Source organism: Vicia villosa, linkage group LG3 (assembly GCF_029867415.1).
Source record: "Vicia villosa cultivar HV-30 ecotype Madison, WI linkage group LG3, Vvil1.0, whole genome shotgun sequence".
NCBI classification, from domain to species: Eukaryota; Viridiplantae; Streptophyta; class Magnoliopsida; order Fabales; family Fabaceae; genus Vicia; species Vicia villosa.
Genome location: NC_081182.1, coordinates 47013460 through 47038126, shown reverse-complemented (window position 1 = coordinate 47038126; position 24667 = coordinate 47013460). Strand labels below are relative to the sequence as shown.

Below are 24667 nucleotides of genomic sequence, written 5' to 3'. Positions count from 1 at the left end.
CGTCCTTCCTTTACTTAAAATATGTGTTATAACCTAGAAACAAAGGAAATGCAATATCCAACCATAAAATATAATAAAGTGAAAGAAAAACGAATAAAAGCGATGAAATAACCAAGTACTTATCATATACTTATCACATACTCCCTCCATTCCTATTTATAAGTGATCTTTATGAGTCAGAACAGGTGGGCCAACAACGACGACGTTATCTTCGATGATGGTTAAGAAAAATAGGGGTTGTACCTGCAAGGAACTCCATGCCAAAGTAAGAATAAGGGCAAAGGTACAACAGAAAGTATAGGTTTGAGAGAGAGAGAGAGAGAGAGTTAAATACCTCGCCCTCCACGAGGTGAGGGTTATTTATAATGTTCTCCTTATAGTTTAACCATTGGGCCCGATATTTTGGGTTTGATGCGATTCTAGGGCCCCGCGTTCTAGCGTGTTCCTTTGGCCGGGGTGATGGAGCGTGCCGGTGAGAACGATGGTCCTCCTTGATTTTCTTGGCAAGAGTAGAATGCGGCTCGCTCCGGGGAGGAGAGTGGTGGCACTTCTTGGATGCCAAGGCTTCTTGCTCGGGACGAAAGTGTCTTCGAGGAGGGGTTCTAGAACGATGTTTCTGCTTTAATGCACCAATCCTGCCATTTTGTTGTTAGATTAAGGCATTAGTCTGGTTCAAAGCTGTGAATATGACAGCCACAGTCGGTTCAGCGTTAGGCGGCGCTACGCCCAAAGGGATGTCGTTGGAAATGTGATCTTGATGGTTCTTGCCACTGATATTCCCATGGTGGAGAATGGGGGTATCACCTGCATCTTATCTGGAGGGAGATGTAGTGAGGCCATCCCGGAGGTGTAGCTTGTCACCGTCTGGAGGCGGCACGATCAGCTCAACATCAATTTTATCAAGCTGGCTAAGGGTGATATTATGAGCATAAAGATTCTCGTTGTTGTTGGCCATTAAGTACAAAAGTTGAGAGCTTTGGTTTCTGAGTTCTTTGATGTGAAAGAAGATGAAAGAAAAAGAAACAGGGGAAGCCAAAGTTCCCACAGACGACGCCACTGATCTTTATGAGTCAGAACAGGTGATCCAGCAATGATGGCGTGATCTTCGGTGATGGTTGAGAAAAAAAGGGGTTGTACCTGCAAGGCACTACGATGCCAAAGTAAGAACAAGGGAAAAGGTACAACAAAAAGTATAGGTTTAAGAGAGAGTTCAATACCTTGTCCTCCAGGAGGTGAGGGATATTTATAATGTTCTCCTTAGAGTTTAACCATTGGGACCGATTTTTTAGGTTGGACGCGATTCTAGGGTCCAAAATGCAGGTGACGTTAGATTAGTCCTTGTTTATTCGGGCAAAATGAACTAGCCGTTAGCGAGGATGAGAGTATCAGCGTGCTTGGATGATCCTTTATTGCGAAAGAGCCATAGTTCACACATGCTCGATAGGTGGGCAAGTGGGAAGTGCAACCCTTGCTTGCTCAAGTATATGGATCCATGCTTATTGGGACGGTCTATGAATAGGAGTGGATTGAGCCAATTCTGAGAATTGAGCTAGTCCAGAACAATAAGCAAATTTTAACTTTTTAGATTCATTAAATAATTGATGTATCTAACCTATATATATTCTAAATATATCATTTATTCAATGAACTAAAAAAAAATCAGAATTTACTTAAAATAAGATTGGAGTCACTCTGGCTAGCTGAGTCAACAAAGGATCACTTTGCAAAATTCTAACACTTGTTGCTTAGAGCAGACTATCAAATCCGATCCGTCCAATTTTATAAAGTGAAATCCAACGGTAGCCCTTCATACCTCATCAGTGAGACAAAAATACCCATTTCTGGATCTCTCTCAATTCACCTTTCCTTATTCCCCATTCAATCCTTCTCCTCAACAGTTTCATCTCTTCTTACCGCAATCACAAACAAGCGAAATCAAATCCCACACCATAATCTTCCCGATGGGCGAGATTAAGATGGAAGACATGCCGCTACCGGCGCTGTTCGAACAAGCAAGGAAGATCCACGCAACCGCCACAGAGTTTGGTGCTGACCAGGTACACCGTTTGTTTTTTCTTTTCTTTTTCGTTTATAGTGTATTTGTGTTTGTTAATTGAGTTTGGGTTTTTGGTTGGATCAGGAGCTTGTGAAAAAAGGATGCGAGGCTTTGAATAAATGCGAGGACATGATTAACAAGCTTGGTTTGTTTTCTGCTAACGAAACCAAAGAGGATATCAGCACCACTGATCTCAAGTATATTCTGGTACTTGTTCTTCTGTTTATTGTTATTAATTTTCAAATTAATTTTGTAGTAACATTGCTATTGGTAGAATCTAGTTTTGAACACAAGAATCATACAAAACAACTGAACAAAATATGTTTGAATTGACACTTTAAAGTAAATGTCCTATGAAGTTGTGCAAAGGGCAATGTTTGGATGGATTTTTAGGCCACTTGTGAACCATCATTGATAGCAATTGATGAAGGTGTATGAAGGTCTTGCTCCTAGATAGATTGTATAGGAAATACCTAATTCTCGTGCAATTGTTACTGCCACGGTATCGGGAATACTACAATTGATGATTCATCCTAAAAATATTGATCAAATAATGGAAAGTTACTGTTAGAAAGATGGAATTAAACACAAATTTGTCTGATATTAACAAAGTAGTCAATAGCGGTGCTATCCTGCTATAGCGGAACGAGACCGGCTTCTATGGGAAGAGCCTTAACAGTGCAGAACACTATAGTAGCCACTATAGGGTAAATAGCGGGTAGGAGGGCGGAGTGGTTCCCGGTCCTGAGCAGTTTCTGTCCTGCTCAATGTTGTGAAACCCGTAAATCGGATTAGGATCGGGAGAAGGGTAATAGTTCGTAACTCGGATAATCGTAACACGGATCGTAAGATCCTACCAAAATAGATGACCATAGATCGGAAAAGGATTGTAATACAAAACCGTAGGATCGTAACCTCAAACATAAAGATTAAAATTCAAAACTCAAACAATTCAACATGGAATTCAAACAGAAACAAATCACATAACTTGAAACAAAACAAATCAAATAAGTTCAAACAGAAGCAAATAATTCAAACAGAAGCAAATAACTTAATCCTAATGTAAAACTACTACTCTAGATATCTAGGATATTATTCAATCCTAAATCAGGGAAATCATCCTCCATATGATCTTCATTCTCATCAATTTCATCTTCAGCATGACCAATGTCATTAGGAATCTCCAAATCATCTCCTAGTGCAGCACCAATACCACCATTAGCATTTTCTTCTCCAACTTCAATTGGAGCATCCAAGTCCGAATCTGAATTATCTTCAACATTATCCACAACCCATTCATAATCAGAAGCAAGATCATCAATGTCATAATCCTTTCCTTTCCTAGCTTGCTTCTTCTTGTTTAGTCTTGAATTTACCATCACAAAGACCACATCATTCATGGTCTTTTGCTTTAAACGATTCCTTTTCTTGGTGTGGACCTAAATATTTATAAAATTAATTAAAACACAATAATTTAAAAAACAAAGTACAAATTAGTTTATAAATTTTAAAATCTTACTCTCTCAAAGGCGCTCCAATTACGTTCACAGTCGGATGAGCTACATGTCAAGCTCAATATTCGAATAGCAAACCTTTGCAACTCCGGACATGTATCACCATACGATTCCCACCACTGTGCCGGAGTTTTGGTCTTAAGTGCACATGTAGCTAATTCACTACCAAACATTCCAACTTTACTTTTGAATTCCTCCAATTGAGCATCAATCTTAATTCTTTCATCCCTGATTCCCACCATCCTTTTTAAGCACTCATACATTCCCTCCTTAACTTCATAATCAACCTTAAAAGTAGGACTATAGTGCATCACAGGGTTAAGGTAATAACCGGCAGCATGCAATGGCCTGTGCAGCTGTTTATCCCATCTTTTGTCAATGATTTCCCATAAGGTAGTGTAGCTAAGAGAGACAAAAAAAATAGAAATAATTATTCCATTGAAGTGTATAAATTTCAAAACCAAACAAGTAAGTGAAAAATGAAAGATAATTACCTCTGAACCCCGTTGAAGCCAGTTTGTATCTTCTCTTTAGCTTGATCCATTGCTTCATAAATGGATCCCATGGCTGGCTTTTCATCAGAGTCTACCATGCGCAGCACACTGATTAAGGGAAATACACCCCTCAAACAGATGATGATATTTTTCCAAAATCCCTTATCTGTAATCTGATTTTCAACAAAAACTCCATCATTCGACTTTGAAAAAGCACTAGATTTCCACTGCTGAGATGTGAACATTCTTATCAATGCTCCCTTATTGTCATTCAAGCATCCTAAGGTCAAATAGGAAGTCGCAAAGCGAGTGGCAGCGGGTCTAATCAAGTCTCCACCTTTAGTAAAATGATGCAATAAAGACATAAGGCCAGTTCTTGAATAGATATAAGTTGTAATTCTTTTACCAGTAGCGATTGTCTCCTTGTGGAGGGGTATGTTTTTCTCAAAATCCTCCAGCATCAAGTCGATGCAGTGAGCGGCACAAGGTGTCCAATACAAGTGCTTCCGCTTCTGCATCAACAATTCGCCTGCTGCCTTATAGTTTGATGCATTGTTCGTGACGACTTGAACAACGTTTTCTTCCCCAATCTCATCAACGATCTCGTCCATCATCTTGAATACTTTATCAGCTGTCTTGGTGATGTCTGATGCATCAATAGACTTAAGGAAAATAGTTCCCTTAGGACTATTTACCAAAAAATTAAGTATAGTTCTCCTCCTTCGGTCCGTCCACCCATCTGTCATAATGGTGCATCCTGTTTTCTTCCAAACAGCTTTATGTTCTTCCAAAATCAGCTTTGTTGCTTCAACCTGTTTTGATCAAATATGTCACCCTTAGCTCATGGTATGATGTTGGCTTAAATCCTATACCATGTCGGGCAATAGAAGCACACATCTTCAGAAATTCTTCACTCTTCACCGCATTGAAAGGAATAGCATTGTTGTAAAAGAAAGAAGCAATATCCATGCATGCATCTTCCCTCACACTCTTCTTGAAAATGCTATTGATAGTAGTTTGATTGTTCTTTCTCTTAAAAATATTGGCTGCACCATCAGCATCTGCAAAGATTTTTCTTTTTCCGGTTTCATCCGCCGATTCAACAATGACATTAATTTGTTCCTCAAACTCTGCAGTTTGTGTCTTCTTAACAAGTTTTTGTTGCAAGGATGCAACAACATCCCACATCTGAACCTTAACTTCAATTGGAACGCATAAGCAGGCTACAACATCCTTTTGTGTTCCAGCCAAATGGTGCTTAAAACGGTAAACACCTCCTGAGATGATCTTCTCACAGTATTTGCATTTGATTTTCCTTCTAGTTGCATCTACTGCAACACCATGGTTCCAAGCAATGTCACTTTTCATTCCAGCAGTGTTACTATTCTGTCTAACATTACCTCCAGTTCCAACACGGACAATTGTTGCAGAACTTGCAGCAGAACTTCCACCAATCACAGGTTGTGAAGACATTTTCAGAATTACAAATCAAATGAGGGTGAATAACAGGGGAAACAGAACAAAGAGGTAACTGGTAGTATGGTGACAGAGAGGGAGATAATTTGGTTTTATAGTGAGAGATGGAGGGAAATGTTTGTTCACTTGGAGAGAAAAATGTGTCCATAACTCATCAACTGCTTGCTTCAAATTTAGAGAAAAAAGTTGGAAGGCCACGATGGATCAAAGAAAGAAAGCTTTAATTTTTTATAAAAAAAAAAGGAAAATGAAACGGTGGAAGGCCACGATGGTTCAAAGAAAGAAATAAAGCTTTAATTTTTTATTAAAAAAAAAGGAAAATGAAACGGTGGAAGGCCACGATGAAACGTTTAAATGATTTCTGAACTTGCTGAAGCAGGAATATCATAATACTGAGATAGTGGGGCCAAGAAAGAAAGGTTTAATCTAAAAAAAAAAAAGGCAAATGAAACGGTGAGTTTCATCATTAATGAGTCTTAGCCCTAAAAAAAAACAAACAAAGGAAACGTGGCTTTTAATACAGTTCCAAAAAAACAAAAAAACAAAGCAAAGGTGGGTTTGTGACCCGACCCGGAACCCTAAACAGATCGGAACGCACGCCGTTCCTGCGATTCACCGATCCGGCGCCGATCCTCTTCTCCGGCGATTCTGATCACGATTTCGCTCGATCATCTATGGGTAAAGCGCAAACTCGTGCGATTCAGCGAGTTGACTCGCGATTTTGACAACACTGGTCCTGCTATCCTTTTCCCTTTGAAAAACTGAAATTACCCATTAAATTTGAATTGTTTTAAGAGTAATTTTGTGTTTTTCAAACAAATTTCAGTTGAGACTCAACCCTAACCTTCCTTCACCGAGGTTTTTGTCCTTCAGTAGTTCCAAAGAAAAATTACAAGTCCTCCCTCACCTCTCTCTGCACTTCGCTCTTCCCTTTGCACTTCATATGTTTGTAATTATTATTCATGTAATTTGTCCAAAAAGTAATCAAATAGAGGTCATCATGCTATAAGCTATCCCGCTGTCCCATTTTTGGGGTTGGCCGCTCCGTGCCGCTATCCGGGATTGACTATTCTGGTTATTAATTTCATAAAAATGTGTCTCCTCAATTTTTAGAGCGGTCAAATTGCTCAAGATAAAATATGGATTGGGCATTCTAATCTGAAGTATTGTGCTTGCCTTAGCTGGTGATGAATACATAAATCTAATATCAAAGATCCAACCAATAATATGAAAACTGTAGGTTTGTAACTGAATTAAATCTCCAAGGCTTTTAAAATGTAGGAATAATTTTAATATAACAAGGATAGCAACAGAGTAAGAAAGAAGAAAGATAGAGAAATTCTTAACCGGGAGATGAAAGAGAATGCACACTGAAGTGTGGAAGGTCAGGAAACGAGTGAAACCCGGAAAATCGATTACATTGTTTCCTCTCAAACATCACTTAAAAGGAATGTGCACAACATCTAGTACTGTTAAATTAGCATGTATGCATAAATTCTATCATGAGCTTGCAACCCTTTTACTTGAGTATCTTAATGTGTATTACTATTAATATGGTAAAGCTGGACAAATATGCTATGGAATATTTGTTTCATCTATGTTACCTTCCACGTTCATACTACTGAAGATAGCTGATGAATTAATGCTCATATACTTATATCATTATCAATTGTTTGTTATAATCTCTCAGGTACCATATTATCTTGCTGAGTTGACCGAAAAAATAGCACAAGATGACAGGATACAGATTCTAAAGGCTTCCCAAGCAAAACTAAAGGTGAGAGCTGATCTGTAGAAGGAAACACCTGGCCCACCCCCAACAACTAATTCAACTTAATATGCACAATTCTTGTTAATCTGTAATATTATTTTAATTAATGACCTTTTATTGAAACTTACTGAAAAACCTTTTTTTTAGGAATTTATCTCATTTTGTGAGGCAATGGAGCTTGTCCCAAAAGAGGAGTTAGAATCTTATATGCAAGGGGTACCAAAATCTGTTGCTGATCAGAGGGCCAGAAAGGTGTTACTTTCTTTTTCAATGCTCTGATATGATTTTTAATTTATACAACTCATACATTATATGTTTGTACATTTAACCCTTCTTCCCATTATTCCCTTGATATGAAAATGGAACAAGCAGATTTGAATGCTCATGATTAATTTATTTAATAATTTTGCATCTGTTATACAGATAGCTAGATTTAAACGACTAAAAGCTGCAGAATCAAAGTTGTTGGAAATAAAAGAGCGGAAGGAAAGGCGTGGGCGTTCTACTAAAGCAGCTGCCTTGTCCGCCCCTGTTGAGGCAGGTGAGGAAGAACTATTGGATGATGACGGGGAAGAAGAAAGAGAGGTTGGTATCTTGATCTGATTCTCATTTCAGCTCAGTGCTGCTAGTCTCCATTACTGCTACTTTGTTTAGCGGGTTTATGCTTTATGATTCCTTTTCTGAAAATCTGCTTTTGCCCGGTGGATTTACCCACCATTAGATGGGCTTAAAATAGGTCTGTGCGATCTATATTGGTCCTATATATTGTCTGACTATCTTGTGACTTATGAAGTGGACTTTGGCGATTTCACTCTTCCAAAAGCATGTCTTATGTATAAACAATGCCTGCTCATTATTTCATTCACTTATTTTTCTTCTCCTTTTCAGGCTTGGAATACTAGCATATCTTTGGCGATCTGTAAGGTTGGTTCATACTTATGCAACTTCTCCACTTGTTGAAACTTATTTCCATTATTCTCATCGTTGTCTCGCAATGTTCAGGCATTTGATCTTCTAGAAATGATAAAGAAAGAGGAAGAGATGCTCTCTGCTGTAAAAGATAGACAATCCAAGGTAATAAAATGCTTAGTATCTTTACTGAATGTTTAGTATCCTAACTGACGCACCATAGTCCTTTTTACCTTGTTGGCTATGGGTCTATTACCAATATTTTATACTGCCATTATTATGAAGTGGCAAAAATTAAGATCCCATTTACTTTCTTAAAGCGTTTTCTGTTTTTATTTACTAAAATTTATGTTCATTTTAAATTGCTAATAAGAAGATGGAAGACTCATGTAATGAACAATTGTGATAGAGGGGAGATGGAAAACATGCTAGAATGAGTGCATTTTTAGAAAAAATGAAAACAATGTTTGATATTTATAACATTTTCTAAAATTGCTATAATTATTTTCAAAATTTGTAAATGTGCCCTAACTTTTTTTTAGACTTGTACGTTTCACATTTCACAAGCTAGTTCTGGAATATCAGGCTTTGAAGCATATGCATCTGCTGTGAATCTAGGAGATATGTTCTGTTTAGAAGCGGAGTCGGAAATTGTACATCTGCAGAATTAAATTTGGTTTTATTCATTGTTTCTTGTGATTTTTTCATGTTTTAGGATGGAGACCAGCAGTTTTCTAAGGATGTTCTTGATGAACGTGCAAAGAAAGCAGAAGCATGGCATCGCAATGCTGCAGTTCGCGCACAGTATACTAAGCCCTCTCCACCAATCACATGTGCTACTTTTGCCCAAGATGTTCTGGAAGGAAGAGCACAAGCATCACAAGCACATGATCACAAACACCAACCACTGATATTTGGACCACAAAGCCTTGTGAATGGAAGTTTTACGAATGAGAGAGAAAGATTGGCAGCCCAGGTCTTCCAACCCAGTCATAGGTACATATTTAACCCTTCTATCAATAAAATGCATATTTTCTTGGCTAACAAAAGGCTTTGTAATAGGGAAATGTAAAAAGTCTATTAAAAGACTTTCTGCCCGAAAGGAAGTGAACTTTAATTCCCATACAGTTTTGTAGTTCTATTACCTAGGAATGATAGAGGATCAGTAGTAACGCCATCACATTTTTTGAGATGCTAACTTGAATATTTTGTTGAAGGATGCCAACTATGAGCATTGAGGAAGCAGGACTTAAAGAAATGGAAATAATGAATAAATGGCAAGAGACCAATATCAGACTCATGGAAGAAGCCACTTCCTCTTGGCACAATGATAGGAAGTTTAAGCCAGGTGGTGAACAAGAGGAGGAGGATGAAGATGATGATGATGCACAGGATAGAGCCAGAGCTTTGGATGATTGGAAGGATGATAATCCACGGGGTGCAGGAAATTCAAAACTTACCCCTTGTGGCTAACTGAATCTATTCTTCTCAGGTTGATGAATAATGAGCTAGAGATGAATCCATGATTGTCGCGTAATCTCATTATTTATAGTTTTGATCCTACTGTGTTAGTAAAGATTATGTATACCTGGATATTTATCTGACTACATGTGTATATTTTGAGTGCAGCATAGGGTCTTTCTTCATCTTATGATTTCCATCTTTACACGGATTTATATAACTATTCGTTTAATTTTCTATATAGCTTTCCAACCAATTTCACAAGAATTGAGATTTCCTCAAAAATGAAAATGATGCCTCACAAAACATTTTAATGGTTTTTCTTGTGATAATAGCAATATTTTGAAGTTGTTTTACTACAACATTGATAACACAATTCATTGAAGGACCACAATGAAAATAGCTTAGAGAAAACATCTGATTTTTTTAATTAATTATTGTTTGCAATGTCAAAATATTAGGTTAAAACCCAGACCAAAGAAAATGGCTGATGTAATGCTATAATTTGTGATATTGTTTTTAATGTGTGATATGTTTTTGGTGAAACTATAATATTTATGAGATATCACATCAAATTGCTGGACAAAAACATCAAAATTGAGATACGTGTGGGATCATAGAATATGACTCTTTTTCATAAGCTTTATTAATACTAATTTTTGCCTTCTTGTCATACTGTTTGTAGTGCACGAATTTGGCTATTTGCCTATTCTAATCTGGAGGATATTTTAGACAGGTGTCTAAACTAAAATTAGTATGATTGAATCCCTAAATTTCTCAATAGTTTATAATTAAATATTTAAATCATTATTTCTAATTAGGTTCCTCAACTTTAAATAATTTGTAATTAGATTTTAAATTCAGAGATTTAATTATAAATTAAATTTTTATTTTTGACAAAATTATGAATTAATTAAAAGTTCAGTGAAGACTTAATTAATTATGAATTATCTTAGAGTTTCTAAATTTAGTAGAAACTTTTGTAGTTCAAGAACTTGGTTGGGGAGTACCTAAAAGAATAACATTGACAAGGAGCATCAAGAAATTCTCCCACCAATACTAAGATATTTTAGATCGATAAAAAAATAATTTTACTTTAATATCTTAAAAAAAAAAAATTTATTGATTTTTTTGACAAGTTTTTTTATTTTTTTTTTTAAATTTCATTTTTATGAATTAAAAGAGTAATTTTAACATAGAGTAATTTAAAAATTATTATTAAAAAAATGTAACACGACAAATTACATAAGTTAGATACTTTCAAAGAAATCACAACAAATAGTATGTGTCAGACTAATTGATATAAAAAAAATTGAGGGAGTATTCAATAATTCTCATTATGTTAAAAGTTCTTTAAAATATTTTTATGTTAATTATTTATTTATTAAATAATTTATTATTAAATTTAATAATTATTTTAAAATAATTTTATTAAGTTTAATTAATTATTTAATAATTTATCTTATATATGAGGTGATATTTTAATTGTTTATATATTTTATGAATAATTATATTAATAAATTAATAATATTGAGATTAATCTTAACAATTTTTATACTCATTATGTTATGGTTATATATATATATATATATATATATATATATATATATATATATATATATATATATATATATATATATATATATATATATATTTTTATATTTGTTGAATTTAAAATTAATATAAAGTATTAATATTATTATTTAAATAATTTTAAAAATATGATTGTATTTCAATACATTTTAAATATAATATTTTAATTATAAGTAGATAAAATATAAATACAATTTAATTGGAGTAAGTGTTAAAAATAAAAAGATGTAAGTTAATAAAATCCATAACTCAATTAATTAAAGAAAACAGTTTTTTATTAATTGAATCAATGCATGCTGCACAAGCGTACAGTAACGGGAAATAGCAAACTTTCGTGCTAAATTTCAGTATGTTATTTCTATCAACTAATTAATTAAGTTTTTATGTTTATTTTATTTTAAGTTTTTTTCCCATTTTTTCTAAATAACCATCTTTCTCAATTTTATTTCTAAATTACCCATCTTTCCCAACTATATACCAAACTATCATGTTTTAATCAAAAAAATCTTTTTCAGCAAAAAACACGCCTAGATCAATTGGCGCATATGTATGGGCTCGCTATATACATGTGCCAATTCTATTGGTATCTATGTGTATTTGTTATTTATATGCATACGTCAATTGGTCTAACGCCAATGTGTATTCATTTTTATTTTATTTTGTTATATGTATGCGTCAGTTGGTTTGACGCTTAAATATAACTTTGAAAGTATCTTTCAATTAGTCTGACACATACTCTTTGTTGTGATTTTTTTTTTGTTGAAATATGAGTAGTTTGGTATATAGTTGAGAAAGATGGTTATTTTGAAATTTAAGTTGAAAATTTGGTTATTTCAAAAATTCTTTTTTATATTGTTTGAAAATCGTGTTCTCAGTTCGATTAGTGTCGTTGTTTTGTTATTATCTTCATTACTGTAACTCTGATTTGCACAAAATCAACGCTAAAATGACTAGGTGAATATAAGCAATATTTTCATCAAGTTTGGATTTTGTTTTCGGGTAATTTTATTTTATTTAATTTCAAAATTGACATTTTTTTAGTGTATTTTAATATTCTATTTTTAATTTACTCATAGATTATTGGAAACGAAACAATTGAAAAATCACGAGTCGAGGGAGCAAAAATTCTGCATATGAATTTAAGTTAGTATGTGAATCAGTGAATGAATGATAAAGAAAAGATCCCGCTCATTGTGACAATTAAATATAGGTTGGAATCAAAATGCACAATGTAAAGGCTCTTCTCCATACAACTAGAAATTAAATATGGAATTAAGAGTCCGTTGAATATTGTATGCCATTTGGATGCTTTAAGATTTTTTTTATAATAATAAAATACAATAAGATTAAGGTGTTTGCGTTAACTAAATAATATAAAAAAATGATATATTTATCAGGTGGTGGAAAAACCGGTTAGTAGGGTGATGATTGCCCCACTTAGTAGGGTGTCTGCCTAAATGGCGAGATTGACTATTAAAAAGTTATGATTCTAGTCATGTGCATGATGATGTGCCGTTATTTAGACTGTATGATTGTCTAAGTGACGAGATTTGTCTAAGTGTGGTGCTTACATCTGCATCATCATGACATGACATATACATTTCTGTGTGGTGTCTTAATGGTAGATTGTTTCCGTGATGACATTTCCAACCATATAGTCAATCACTTTACAATCTTCTCCACCCCTAACTCTTGGCAAGGCAATGGTCTCATCGAGTAAACTATTCTTAGGCTTGTGGACAATAGTCTTAACATCATGCTTACCTCCTATTAGAGTTTGACCTAACTCATTCTTACAAAACCGGTTAGTAGGGTGAGGATTACCCTCACTTATAAGTACATGTTTAGGCCATATATTATCTGATGTGGGACTCTTAACACACCCCTAGGACTAGACAACTGGAGCGTGGAAATAAATGGTTGGTGGCCCGATAGCTGAAACCATAATAGGTGGCCCACCAGATCTTAAACGAGGCTCTTGATACCATATTAAGAAATATGGTTGGGCCTAACTCATCCCTACAAAACCGACTTGGTAATGTGAGGAGTGTCCCTTTATATTTACTCTTTCAATGCTCTATCTTCAACCAATGTGAGACTTTAGGGTCTTCCTAATACACCCCCTCACGCCCAACACTCTTTTGGGCTTGGTGCATGGATATTAATTAACAGTGGGTGGCCCATGGTCCGATCAATAGGATCAGATACCATATTAGAGCTTGACCTAACTCATCCTTACAAAACCGGTTTTGTAAGGATGAGTTAGGTCAAAATCTAATACCTCCATACCTTCCACTGAGGAGATTATAAAGGTACTTTTCTCTCTGAACAATGGTAGCTCCATTGGCCCAGATTCTTTTTGGGACCATTTATATCAAACCTACTCGGAGACCATTCACCTTGATGTTTGTAATGCAATCACTAACTTCTTCTCAACCAACAAAGTTCTTCCAAATTTCAACTCTAATACAATTGTATTGATTCCAAAAACTTCTGATGCAGACTCCACATCTTAATTTAGACCAATTGCAATGACCAACTACAAATTTAAAACTATATCATCTTGGCAGTTAGGCTTGCTCAAATTCTTCCTTAAATCATTTCTAAAGTGCAAATGGGGTTTATTAAGATTAAGAAAATAAAGGATTGCATCTGCATAGCTTCTGAGGTCATCAACATCCTCCATCATAAATCTTTCAATGGAAATCTTGCCATTAAAATGGATATTGTAAAAGCCTTTGACACAATGGAACGACCTTTCATCCTTAAAGTTCTTAGAGCCTTTGGTTTTTTTGCCAAACCTTCTATGATTGGATATCCACAATTCTTGATTTAGCTAAGCTCTCTATATCAGTTAATGGCAAGCAAGAATTTTTCTTCAGTTGGGGTGGTCAAGCAAGGGGAACCCCTATCTCTTCTTTCTTCTTGCCTTGCTGAAGAAGTTTTTAGTAGAGGCTTGACTAAATTGGTGACCACATGCAAACTCACTACCATTAAGGGCTCTAGAACAATGAAGGTTCCATCTCACACCTTTTATGCAAATGATGTTATGTTTTTTTGCACCACCTCTCCTTCAAACATAAAAAACTTACTGATTTTTTTGCCAAGTATGCATAAATCTTAGACCGGTTGGTCAACCCTCTTAAATCAACCATTTATAGTGGGCCCATCTCTCATTCAAGACATAGCATGATTGGTTCTTCAATTGGTTTCAACCTTGGTACCCTCCCATTTGTTTACCTAGGTGTCCAAATTTTCATAGGCAGGCTTAAAGCCTTATACTTCCAGCCCATCATTGACAGAATTAAAGTGAAACTTGCTCATTGGAAAGCCAACATTATCTCTTTTTCTAGTAGAGTGGAACTAGTTAGAAGCATTATCCATAACATGCTCATCTACCCCTTAGCATTTACTCTTGGCCTGTTAGCCTTGTCAAAAGTCTCGACAAATTGCTCAGAAACTTTGTTTGGTCAGGTAACATGCATACCATGAAGCTTGTCAATGTATATTGGAATACAGTGTGTACTCCCATTGTTGATGAAGGGCTTTACTTGAGATCAATTGCTAAGATTAATGAGGTAGCCAAGTTAAATCTTTATTGGGAAATGGTCAATTCTTCTCTTTGTTGGGATAAGTTTTTAAGAGGATGAGTTAACAGGAAGAATACTTGCATCAAATACCACATCTTTTTCTCAATTTGGACATACATCAAGCAATTTTTTTGATACTATCCTTTCCAATTGCAAGTGGTTAATAGGAACTGGTAGCAGAATAAATTTCTGGCTACATGATTTGGTGGATGTTAACATTGCCTTGCTTCTTAACATTCCTCAGGATATTTTCTACAAGGTGCAATCAACTGTTCAATATTTCATTAGCAATCCCTGTTGGAATGTTCATGTGCAGCTTCAGGCCATCTTCCCCTCCTTGCTCAACATCTTTCAAAACATTACAATTCCTTTGAACAATTTGGATGACAGACTCATTTGGAAACACAAAACCTCAGGTATGCTCTCTCTCTCTCTCTCTCTCTCTCTCACATAAAGATGCATAAATTTGTTGCTCTCCAACCACAACTGCAAAACTTTGGACTAAAGTTACCTGGAATGAAGCAATTTCCCTTTACTACTTAGCTATGGTTTCGAAACTAATTCACTAAAAAACTCCCTCTGATGATGAAGGGAGAGATGAAGGGAGATGAGAGAAATCGACACATACAAGAAAGGGTTATTTTCTTCATATTCACGTGGCTATATACCAAATTTAACACTGTTGCATTCTCAATTTTAGATTTGTATTTAAGACGTCTGATTAAATTAAATTTCTAATTAACCTGAAAGAGATTCTTATCATCTCATTCAAGTTTTTCTCGATAATTTAACGTGAAAATATAAGATAATCTAGTATCTTTCTTTAATAAAGTAAATTTTTTATTTTATTTTTATAATAACTAGTAGAAGACCCGTGCGTCCGCACGGGTAAATTTATATCTTAATGTGTATCATATTATACAAACGTAAACAAAGTCTTAAAAATTCTTAATGTAGCATATTGTATAAAATAGAAATAGAGTTGAGACCAATATACCGATAATTTGATTTACATGGTTATATAAAACAACAACAAAAAATAGAACTGAAATGACAAATAATTGTCTTCAAAATTAGTTCACAAAAAGTATAGTCCGTAATTCACCTTGTATCCTGAAAAGTATAGAAAAACAATAATAAGTATATATTTTATATCGACAAAGGTGCATAGAGTGTAAATATATTTAAACAAAGTCTCATATGAAAAATAGAAATATACCTTAGAATTATAGTTACCAATTTAGAAGTGAAACATCATCTTAGGTAGTCACCTTTAAATGTAGGACCTTTCTTTCCTTGTATAATAAAAATCATGGAAGTCCATATTAAAAATGAGTAGTATATATGAAAGTAAAAAAGGTAAAAACGATATAATGGGGAAGTATAATACCTATACAACGTTGTGGAAAACCTCTTTGAACACCACATTTGTTGTTACTTGCAATGGCAATTTGTCTTTATCATGAATTAAAATTTTCAAGCCTCCTTTGCTTTTGACTCTTGACATTGCAACATATAGTTGTCCATGGCTGAAGACGTCTTTTGGCAAATATAAACCCACATAGTCTAATGATTGACCTTGAGATTTATTTATTGTCATTGCAAATGAGACAATGATGGGGAATTGTCTTCTAATAAGTTTGAATGGCCAAGGGGATTGTGAAGGAGACAAAGACATTCTAGGTATGTAAATTGTGTTTCCTACATGTGTACCTGAAATAATCTTAGCCTCGATCACATGATTTGCTAGCCTTGTTACCGTCAATCTTGTACCATTGCAAAGTCCTTCTGATTGATCCAAATTCCTAATCAACATAATGGTTGTGCCAATCTTCAATTTTAAGCAATGATTAGGCAAACCAGACGTTTTCAAACAGCTTAAAAATTCTGGAGTCAAATGCTCAAAAGCCTCATTCTCATTTGCTTCTGATCTGTCAATAGTATCACTACTTAGAAACTCCTTCTCATCACCTATGAAAAGAGTTTATCTTTAATAAATATTAGTGGTCAATAAAAAAAATAGACTATGTAATGTATAAAGTATAGTAACCTGGAAGTAGATTTGTAATGTAATCGTTAATTTCATCGACGATCTCTATAGTTGAAGCTAGGATTGCTCGACTTTGGAGGAACTCTGGATTTGTGAAGTTTTCAAGTAGGTTTGGATAAGTACTTGTTACCATTTTTTCAATTGGATCCAAAAAATCCTGTAATAGAAATTCTGGTGGAATAGTTATTTCAGCATAACCATCATTTGGTTCTGAAATTTTTCCATCTCCCACATCTAAAATCCATTTAGAAAAACTCTCAATCTCTGCAGCATTGTTTGAATGTGATCCCGACACCAACCGCATGTTTTTTGTGAGTGTTAAAACCTTGCAATGTGCCCAAATATATGAGGCATTTATTGTAGAATGAACAATATCAGAACGAGTACCTCTAGGCACAACAGGTAGAATTTGTCTAAAATCACCACCAAATACAACAATTTTGCCTCCAAATATTTGTTCACAAGGCTTTTCTGCAGTACCCATAATATCTTTCAAGGACTTGTCAAGGGCCTCAAAACAACACTTGTTAGCCATTGGGGCCTCATCCCAAATAATCAACTTAGTTAATTTCAACAAACCGGCAAGTTCATCTTTCTTCTCAATGTTGCAAGTCGATGTTTCACATGTTGCAAGTCGATCTTTCTTCAACAAACCTCTAATAATTATTAAACCATAAGTCTCACATGTTAGACCTATTTATAGTTGGATTTGAATAATTTCTTCTATCCTATTTCTCTCTTATGTTAGGAAAGAGATATGCACAATAGTGATAACCCTAAAGAGATTTCTTGATGTGCATAAGGTATATCTTTATGCACAGTATATAAATACTTAAATATTGTTTATATTACTCAAAGTATTATATATATTACTCAAAATAATATAAAGATTACTCAAAATAGTATAAATATTACTCAGAATAATGAATATATTACTCAAAATAGTTAAAATTCGATATTACTCAGAATAGTGTACTCATTACTTACAATTAATAATTACTCATAATTAATATACGTGTACAAATAATGCATATATTATTCATGGATTATGATATTATTACTCGTTTCTAACTAAAATGTTACTCGGAACAATTTAAATATGAGAAATGCTAACGAGTGCCCCAGGGGCACTTGTTAAGAGTTTAAAAAGGTAAGTAATACTTATATTTAATGTTTTAGAAATAAAAATAACTGATTTTTTTAAAGAATAACAAAGTTTGTTTTATTGAAATTTCTTGTATTCAATGTATTGGATATTGAAGTTTGTTTTTTTATATGGAATGCTTAAAGAGTGCCCCTGGAGCACTTGTTAGCATGACCCTTTAAATATTACTCATACGAGACTTATGAACCGTGCATAAGAATATACCTTATGCACATCAACATGATCCGTGACACGAATATAATTTTATTAAATCTTATGCACAACTACAATTGTCATTTCTCTTCTAGCACAATGGAGAAAGTAAGAGGGAAAAAAAGAGTGGGTTTAAATCCTTTTATTTATTTATTTATTTATTTGTTTGTTTTAAAGAATTTGTTAAGGGAATTCACACTTACGTTAAAAAGTAAGAAATGATGAAATCTAATTTTATCACACCATGTCAAATATTTATCTGATTTTTGTTATCACGAGTTTTATTTATCGTATAATTACAAAATAAATCATTTTCGTTCTTAGTTGTCACTTTAAAATAAAATAAATAAATTTGTGAAAAAAGTTTTGCCATCATTGCTGTGATAATGATGTCCAGCTGACTTTATAATTAATTATTAAATAATAATTAAATTAGTATAGTATTTAATAATATTTCAACGTTAGCATATTAGATAGGAAATGAGCTAAGTGTTAATTCACACTTCCCCTATTTTGTATTTAAATTTGACATATATCGTATAAAAGTATTTGTAAAACTTCAAAGATAAAAAATAAATTATACGTTATTAAAAATGAAGATCTATTAATTTTTAACAAAAAATGTGAAAAGAGAATAAAATGTATTTGAAAAATTTTAAAAATAAAAAAAATATTTATCATTTAAAAATTTTAAAATGGACACACAATCAATTTTTCAATGAAAAATATGGAGTGATGGATTAAAATTGAATTTGACTATAAGAACACTGGTTTATAAATCAAATATAATTGGAAATTGTTTAGTCAAATATTTAAAAGTAAAAAAAAAAGTATTTTTTACTCAAATAAAATAGGCTTAAAATATTTTATATTATCATCTAATAAAAAATAGCAGTCTGTCATGTGACTAATATTTTTTTTTTAAATATAAAAAAAATGACTGAGAATGACGGAATACACGTAGGTTATTTTTTTTTTTTTTACCAAATACACGTAGGTTATTGATTGTCAATATTAAACTATTTTATAATCACGGGGCATATCTTATTTTCTCAATATCTAAATATTCAATAATTCACTAGTGTAAAATGTAGAATAAATAGTAAATTTAATTTTTATACTATCATTTTTTATTAATTTAATTTCTAAATTAATAAAATGAATAAAATGAATTAAATTAATGATTTATTTTTAATTCTAGGCTTTTTTGAAGAGTTCCAGTTTGAGTTTGAGTTTGAGTTTGAGTTTGAGTTTGAGTTTGAGACTTTCTTGAGACTTAAGAAAGGTCCTGCAACTTAATACTAACACTAGCAGTACCTTAATTTGTGCTACATAACCCTGGCATTCATAATTTAGTGTGATATAGCTTTTCTTCAACATGTTACACCTTTACACATCACAGCTCACAAAAGGAAACAAGTTAAAGACAAGCATGCCATGACTCTAATACAACTATGTTGCTTGCAAATTGAGAGATACACACTTAACGCAAGATATATTTTTGTCTCTCAACAAGTTATATTTTCTAGCAACTATAGGATTATTTAGGTATCAAAATGTGTAATTCAACATACTTGTAAAGTGCGTTATGTGGACAATTCCTAGGTATAATTTACGGATAAGATACGTGGTCCATATTCTATCAAATTTGTTAGTTTGTAATGATTTTGATAAAACATATGCTACAATCATGAAAAGGACCAGTTTATCAAAATTGGGTTAATCAAATTGCAAAGCAACCGGTACTTGTTCACAACTTTGATACGTTTATATAAATAGAAAACTGAAAAATATACTTTATGTTACTGCTATTTATGCATATTCAAATATGCAATGTCTCTGATTTTTTATTTATTTTATTGTTGCTAAAAAGGCTAGTCTTACAAGTCTTTTGTTTTATTATTACAAAAGTGTCTTTTTGTGTCTTCTAATAATCAAAATACAGGTAAGCAATTGTAATTGTATTGATTATTTTAAAGACAAGTTGTTGAAGATATATATGTATATATATATTCTTTTGATTCTTCAAGTTCTTTTTCTTTGTCAGAATTGGTGACAAGCATCCAGGAATCAAGTGCTTTTGCCTACTAAAATGGTTGAGAGAAAAGAGTGGGAATTGGAGGGTTGGTGGTGGTAGGAGGAGAAGGAAAAAAAATAGAAAATTAAATAAGAAAGTATAAATATTTAAAAAATTAATGAGTGCAAGATATCCACTAATCGAGTTAAATGAGCGGAAGCAATGAGATTAATCAGTGGGTGAAGACTTGAGATCTGAGAGCGTGCTCCACTCAAAGTCTTAGATTCGAATTCCATTAGTTTCAAACAATTATTATATTGGATCAGACCCAAGAGTGTGCTATGACAACTTTGACACTGACACATATCAGACACAGGACATACTATAGATCGGACCACTCTCGAAAATTAAATCAGATCATCCACTATTTATATCTACTTCCAAGAGTATTGAAAAATTAGAGGTATAGAATTATAAAAAGAATAAAATAAGGAAGGAGCATGTGGGGTTACTAGACATTAGACAAGTCTATCACTGAAAACCAGGAACCAAAATTCATAATCATGTACACCTTATTTTTCTTTCTTTCTATTCAGTTATTATAGGCTATAGAGTACACATTACAATGTGCATTTTCTTCTTCCTATTTATTTATAGAAGATACCAATTTCACATCAATTACATATCACTCTTTGCTGTTTGGTGTGACTGCTCAACTTAACTTGTCCATTGGAATTTGAAACTACTTTTTTTCTTCCTTATTCTATTTGCAGTTTCTTCCCCTTTAATTTCCATTTTTGTCCTTGGATGTGAATTGCATTGCATTAGGTAAACATATGTTAAGTTCTTCAACATTGTTTCTACTCAATTATGCATATTTTGTTTCCAATTATTGATGAATCATTTGGGATCTGTAATGTTAGGCTTATTGTTGTTGTTACTGGAATTGTCTTCTAACTGTTTGTTTTTATGTTGCAGTGAGTGATGGGTGATAAGGAAGTTTATGTTTTGGATAGAATTGGGTATGGCAAGATTGATAATACTGATGGTGATGGTATGTATCCAATGTATTTTGGTGTTTCTTGTGCATTTTTTGCACTTCAAGTCCTTAGAAAACCAGGTTTTGAAGTTGAAAAGAATTTGTCTGGAATTGTTGAGACTATGCTTCAAGGAAGTGCACAGCTTTTGGGGTTGATTGTGTGGAAAGTTCAGAAGGAAGTGTCGAATGAGGTCAACCAAAAGCTGAAAAGTGCTGAGATGGAAATTGAGAATCTGAAAAAGATTAGACACGAAGATGCAAAGGCGAATGAGAAAGTGGTTGGGATCTTTGCTGCACAAGAGCAAAGCTGGTTTAGTGAAAGACGGAAACTTCGCCAACAGATTGGTGCTTTACTGAATGAGCTAAGAGTGTTTGAGAAAAAAAAGGATTCGGCAATCGCTGAATTGGATCAGGAGTTGAAGGAAATGGAGTGTTTGGTGGAGTCAAAAGACAAGAAGATTGAAGAGGAAGAGAAGAAGAGGAAGGAGCTAGAAGAAAAGGTGAAAAAAGCTGAAAAGGAAGCAGAAGAATTGAGAGAATCTTTTCGGCATGACGCTCAAGAACATTCTTCTGATCTCAGGAAACACAAAACTGCTTTCATTGAGCTGGTTTCAAATCAAAGGCACCTTGAGGCTGAACTTGGCCGTGCTGTTAAGCATGCGGAAGCTACAAAACAGGAGCTTATTTCAATCATGGAGAATAAAGAAGAATCTGATTTGATGGTCCAGAAATTAACTTTGGAGATTGCAAAATTTCACAAAGATTTGGACCAAAAAGATAAGATTTTGTCAGCAATGTTGAGGAAATCTAAACTTGATATTGCAGAAAAGCAAATGCTGTTGAAAGAGGTTAAATTATCTAAGGCTAGAAGGAAGCAAGCTGAGCAAGAAACTGAAAAATGGAGGGTAGTTTCAGAAGGAAAACATGACAGACATTCCCTTAAGAACATGTTGCTGAATTTGAGTTCTAGGAAGGATGTTTTTCCTAGTGCCAGAGGTATTCAGCAATATAGTTCTTCAACAGGTTCCTCACAAGTTTCAAATGAACAAGAACAGTTTTCACCCATTTCTGATCACTACTTGTCTCAAAGAAATGAAGACTCGTGTAAGATTTTTAAGTCCTACAAACTTTTTTCTCAATTTTATTTGTTTCAGGCCTTGTTTGCATTAACAGTTTAATTAAACACTTATAGCATAAACACTAATTGTATAATTGCTTATGTATAAGTTACTTTTATAACAAAAGATTAGTCTAAAGAGGTTAATGGCTAGCTAGCTAGAGTGTCGATTTGTTGAGCTGACCCTTTTTGTCACCTGTTTTGTCTTTAGCCATTCCTGCTAACGCAAAGCGTTTGGAAGATTGGATGAGAGCTGAGACAGAAAGATATGCAACCCTGATTGAACAGAGGCATCACATAGAGCTAGATGCTTTTGCAGAACAAATGAGGATCAAAGATGAGAAGTTAGAGGCATTTAGGTGGCAGTTATTGAGAACAGAACTAGAAACAAAGCAACTTCAATCTCACATGGAGGGATTAGTGAAGGACGTGACACAGCTGAGACATGACAAGATGAAATTAGAGAGCTTATTATTGGAGAGAGAGGATGCACTTAATTCCCTCAAAGACCAAGTTGCATCAAAATTGAGGCCTTTAAACTGCTTTAGAAACAACTCTAGTTTGTCTCCACAATCTTCAGAGCTGTCTCAAGATCCTGTCTGGTCTAGAGTCAAGATTGTGAAGAGAAAACCAGGTGAAAAACAGCTAGAAATGATGGAAACTTTGATCGAGGAAGTTTGCGAAAAGGAGGTGGTGCAGCCTTTGAACCATGACGAGTTTGAAAACTCCAATTCACAAGTTCAATCGCCAGATAATAGGATTGAAGTAGAAAAACATGTTTGTGGAGAGGATAATCCTACCTCTGTGCAGTATCAAAGTCCAGATCACATAGAAATCGATACTCCTGAAAAAACAGGATCTACTAGCAAGCCCTTTAACGATGCAAAACCATTCCAATGGAAGATGGATCTTCATGCTCTTGGAGTATCTTACAAGATAAAAAGGCTTAAACAGCAACTAATTCTTATTGAAAGGTTGACAGGAAAGCAAAACAATGAAGAACACGCAGAAATTAGTGAAGAAAGCAACTTTAGTATGAAGGCTTATTTGTCCTTGATTACTTTGCTTAATAAACAAGTCGGAAGATATCAATCCCTCCAGGAGAAGACCGACGATCTTTGCAAACGGATGGTAAGCATTGGTTCATGTATATTTTTGTGTATTTTGTGCTTGCATCCAATAGTATTTCATGTCATTTTAAAAAATATCTGCATGACGCGATATGGTTGAACTAAATTTCTATTAGTTTTGCTTTGACACTAGAATCCACATTTTCGAGCAATGCGGGTCTTTTTTGGCTTCCCTTTAATGTTCATTTATGATATTAAAAAATGGAGCAATATTGCATTAACTGTAGTCTAAATCATCCTAGTGTCTAACTTCATTTGGCATTGTCAAGTTGAGAGAATGAATCATATTTTGTCGCACATTATTTCAGCAAGAGAATGTCCTCTACGCAAATCGCGGAGAAACGAATAATGCAAGAGCAAAGGAGAAAACATCAACCCTGGAGCATTTCTTGGAAGAGACATTTCAATTACAAAGATACATAGTTGCAACAGGACAAAAAATGTTTGAGATTCAATCCAAGATAGTTTCTGGATTTGTTGGAGTGGCAGAAGAGATGGAAAAAAGTGCTGGCATTGACATGAATCGATTTTCTGACAGTATAAGGAATTTGTTCCATGAAGTTCAAAGAGGCTTAGAAGTTCGTACAGCTAGAATTATAGGGGACCTTGAGGGAACATTGGCTCGTGAAGGAATGATATGCTTTAGAAGATAGCAGCAATAATGGAACTTAGAAATGGGGTCATATTTAATGACTTTTTCAATGTTTATTTGTCTATACTCTATAGTCTATATATATAGTATACTTGTTACTGCAATTAATAACATCAATTTGTATATGGAAGTTACACAAAAAAATAACAAAATAGTAGTGAATAAGACTTGTTATATAAGAAGGTAGTTTGGTGGTAAAATATAAACCATTGAATAATTTAATTATTTTAGCATGGGATAGATATTTGAGCACATGGTAGGACCATTTAGACTCTTTTAGATAAGTGATATTGACGACTTTTAAGTTTTGTAGAGTCTTGTTTGGTGTTTATTGGAATTGTTTGCAATCTAGTTGATAGTGATCTGAGCAAATGCACTGAACTTGAAGGATTGTTGTAGTTCAACTATTAATACGTAATAAATTAAACAAAACATGTTCTT

The 24667-nt window shown here is 33.9% G+C and overlaps 3 protein-coding genes across 5 annotated transcripts; 2 read left to right on the top strand and 1 right to left on the bottom strand.

The window, feature by feature from the left end:
* Window positions 1-1818: 1818 nt before the first annotated feature.
* On the top strand, window positions 1819-9866 carry LOC131661289 (PP2A regulatory subunit TAP46). Its single transcript, XM_058930769.1, has 9 exons — window positions 1819-2057; window positions 2141-2263; window positions 7231-7317; window positions 7459-7563; window positions 7735-7896; window positions 8200-8235; window positions 8314-8385; window positions 8936-9216; window positions 9438-9866. The coding sequence occupies exons 1-9, from the start codon at window positions 1962-1964 to the stop codon at window positions 9691-9693; spliced, it is 1218 nt and encodes a 405-aa protein (XP_058786752.1). The 5' UTR covers window positions 1819-1961; the 3' UTR covers window positions 9694-9866.
* A 6388-nt stretch (window positions 9867-16254) lies between these two features.
* LOC131657994 (uncharacterized) lies at window positions 16255-17449 on the bottom strand. Its single transcript, XM_058927335.1, has 2 exons — window positions 16915-17449; window positions 16255-16835 (listed from the first exon to the last, which is right to left on the bottom strand). The coding sequence occupies exons 1-2, from the start codon at window positions 17447-17449 to the stop codon at window positions 16255-16257; spliced, it is 1116 nt and encodes a 371-aa protein (XP_058783318.1).
* Window positions 17450-20747: 3298 nt separating this feature from the next.
* LOC131661288 (uncharacterized) lies at window positions 20748-24613 on the top strand. 3 transcript variants are annotated; one of them, XM_058930768.1, is made up of 4 exons: window positions 20748-20853; window positions 21267-22431; window positions 22656-23575; window positions 23883-24613. In XM_058930768.1, the coding sequence occupies exons 2-4, from the start codon at window positions 21273-21275 to the stop codon at window positions 24225-24227; spliced, it is 2424 nt and encodes an 807-aa protein (XP_058786751.1). In that variant the 5' UTR covers window positions 20748-20853; window positions 21267-21272; the 3' UTR covers window positions 24228-24613. The 3 variants fall into 3 exon arrangements, with proteins under 3 accessions (XP_058786751.1, XP_058786749.1, XP_058786750.1); XM_058930766.1 differs by lacking the exon at window positions 20748-20853 and adding an exon at window positions 20872-21116; XM_058930767.1 differs by lacking the exon at window positions 20748-20853 and having other exon boundaries at window positions 21145-22431.
* The last annotated feature ends 54 nt before the right edge of the window (window positions 24614-24667 follow it).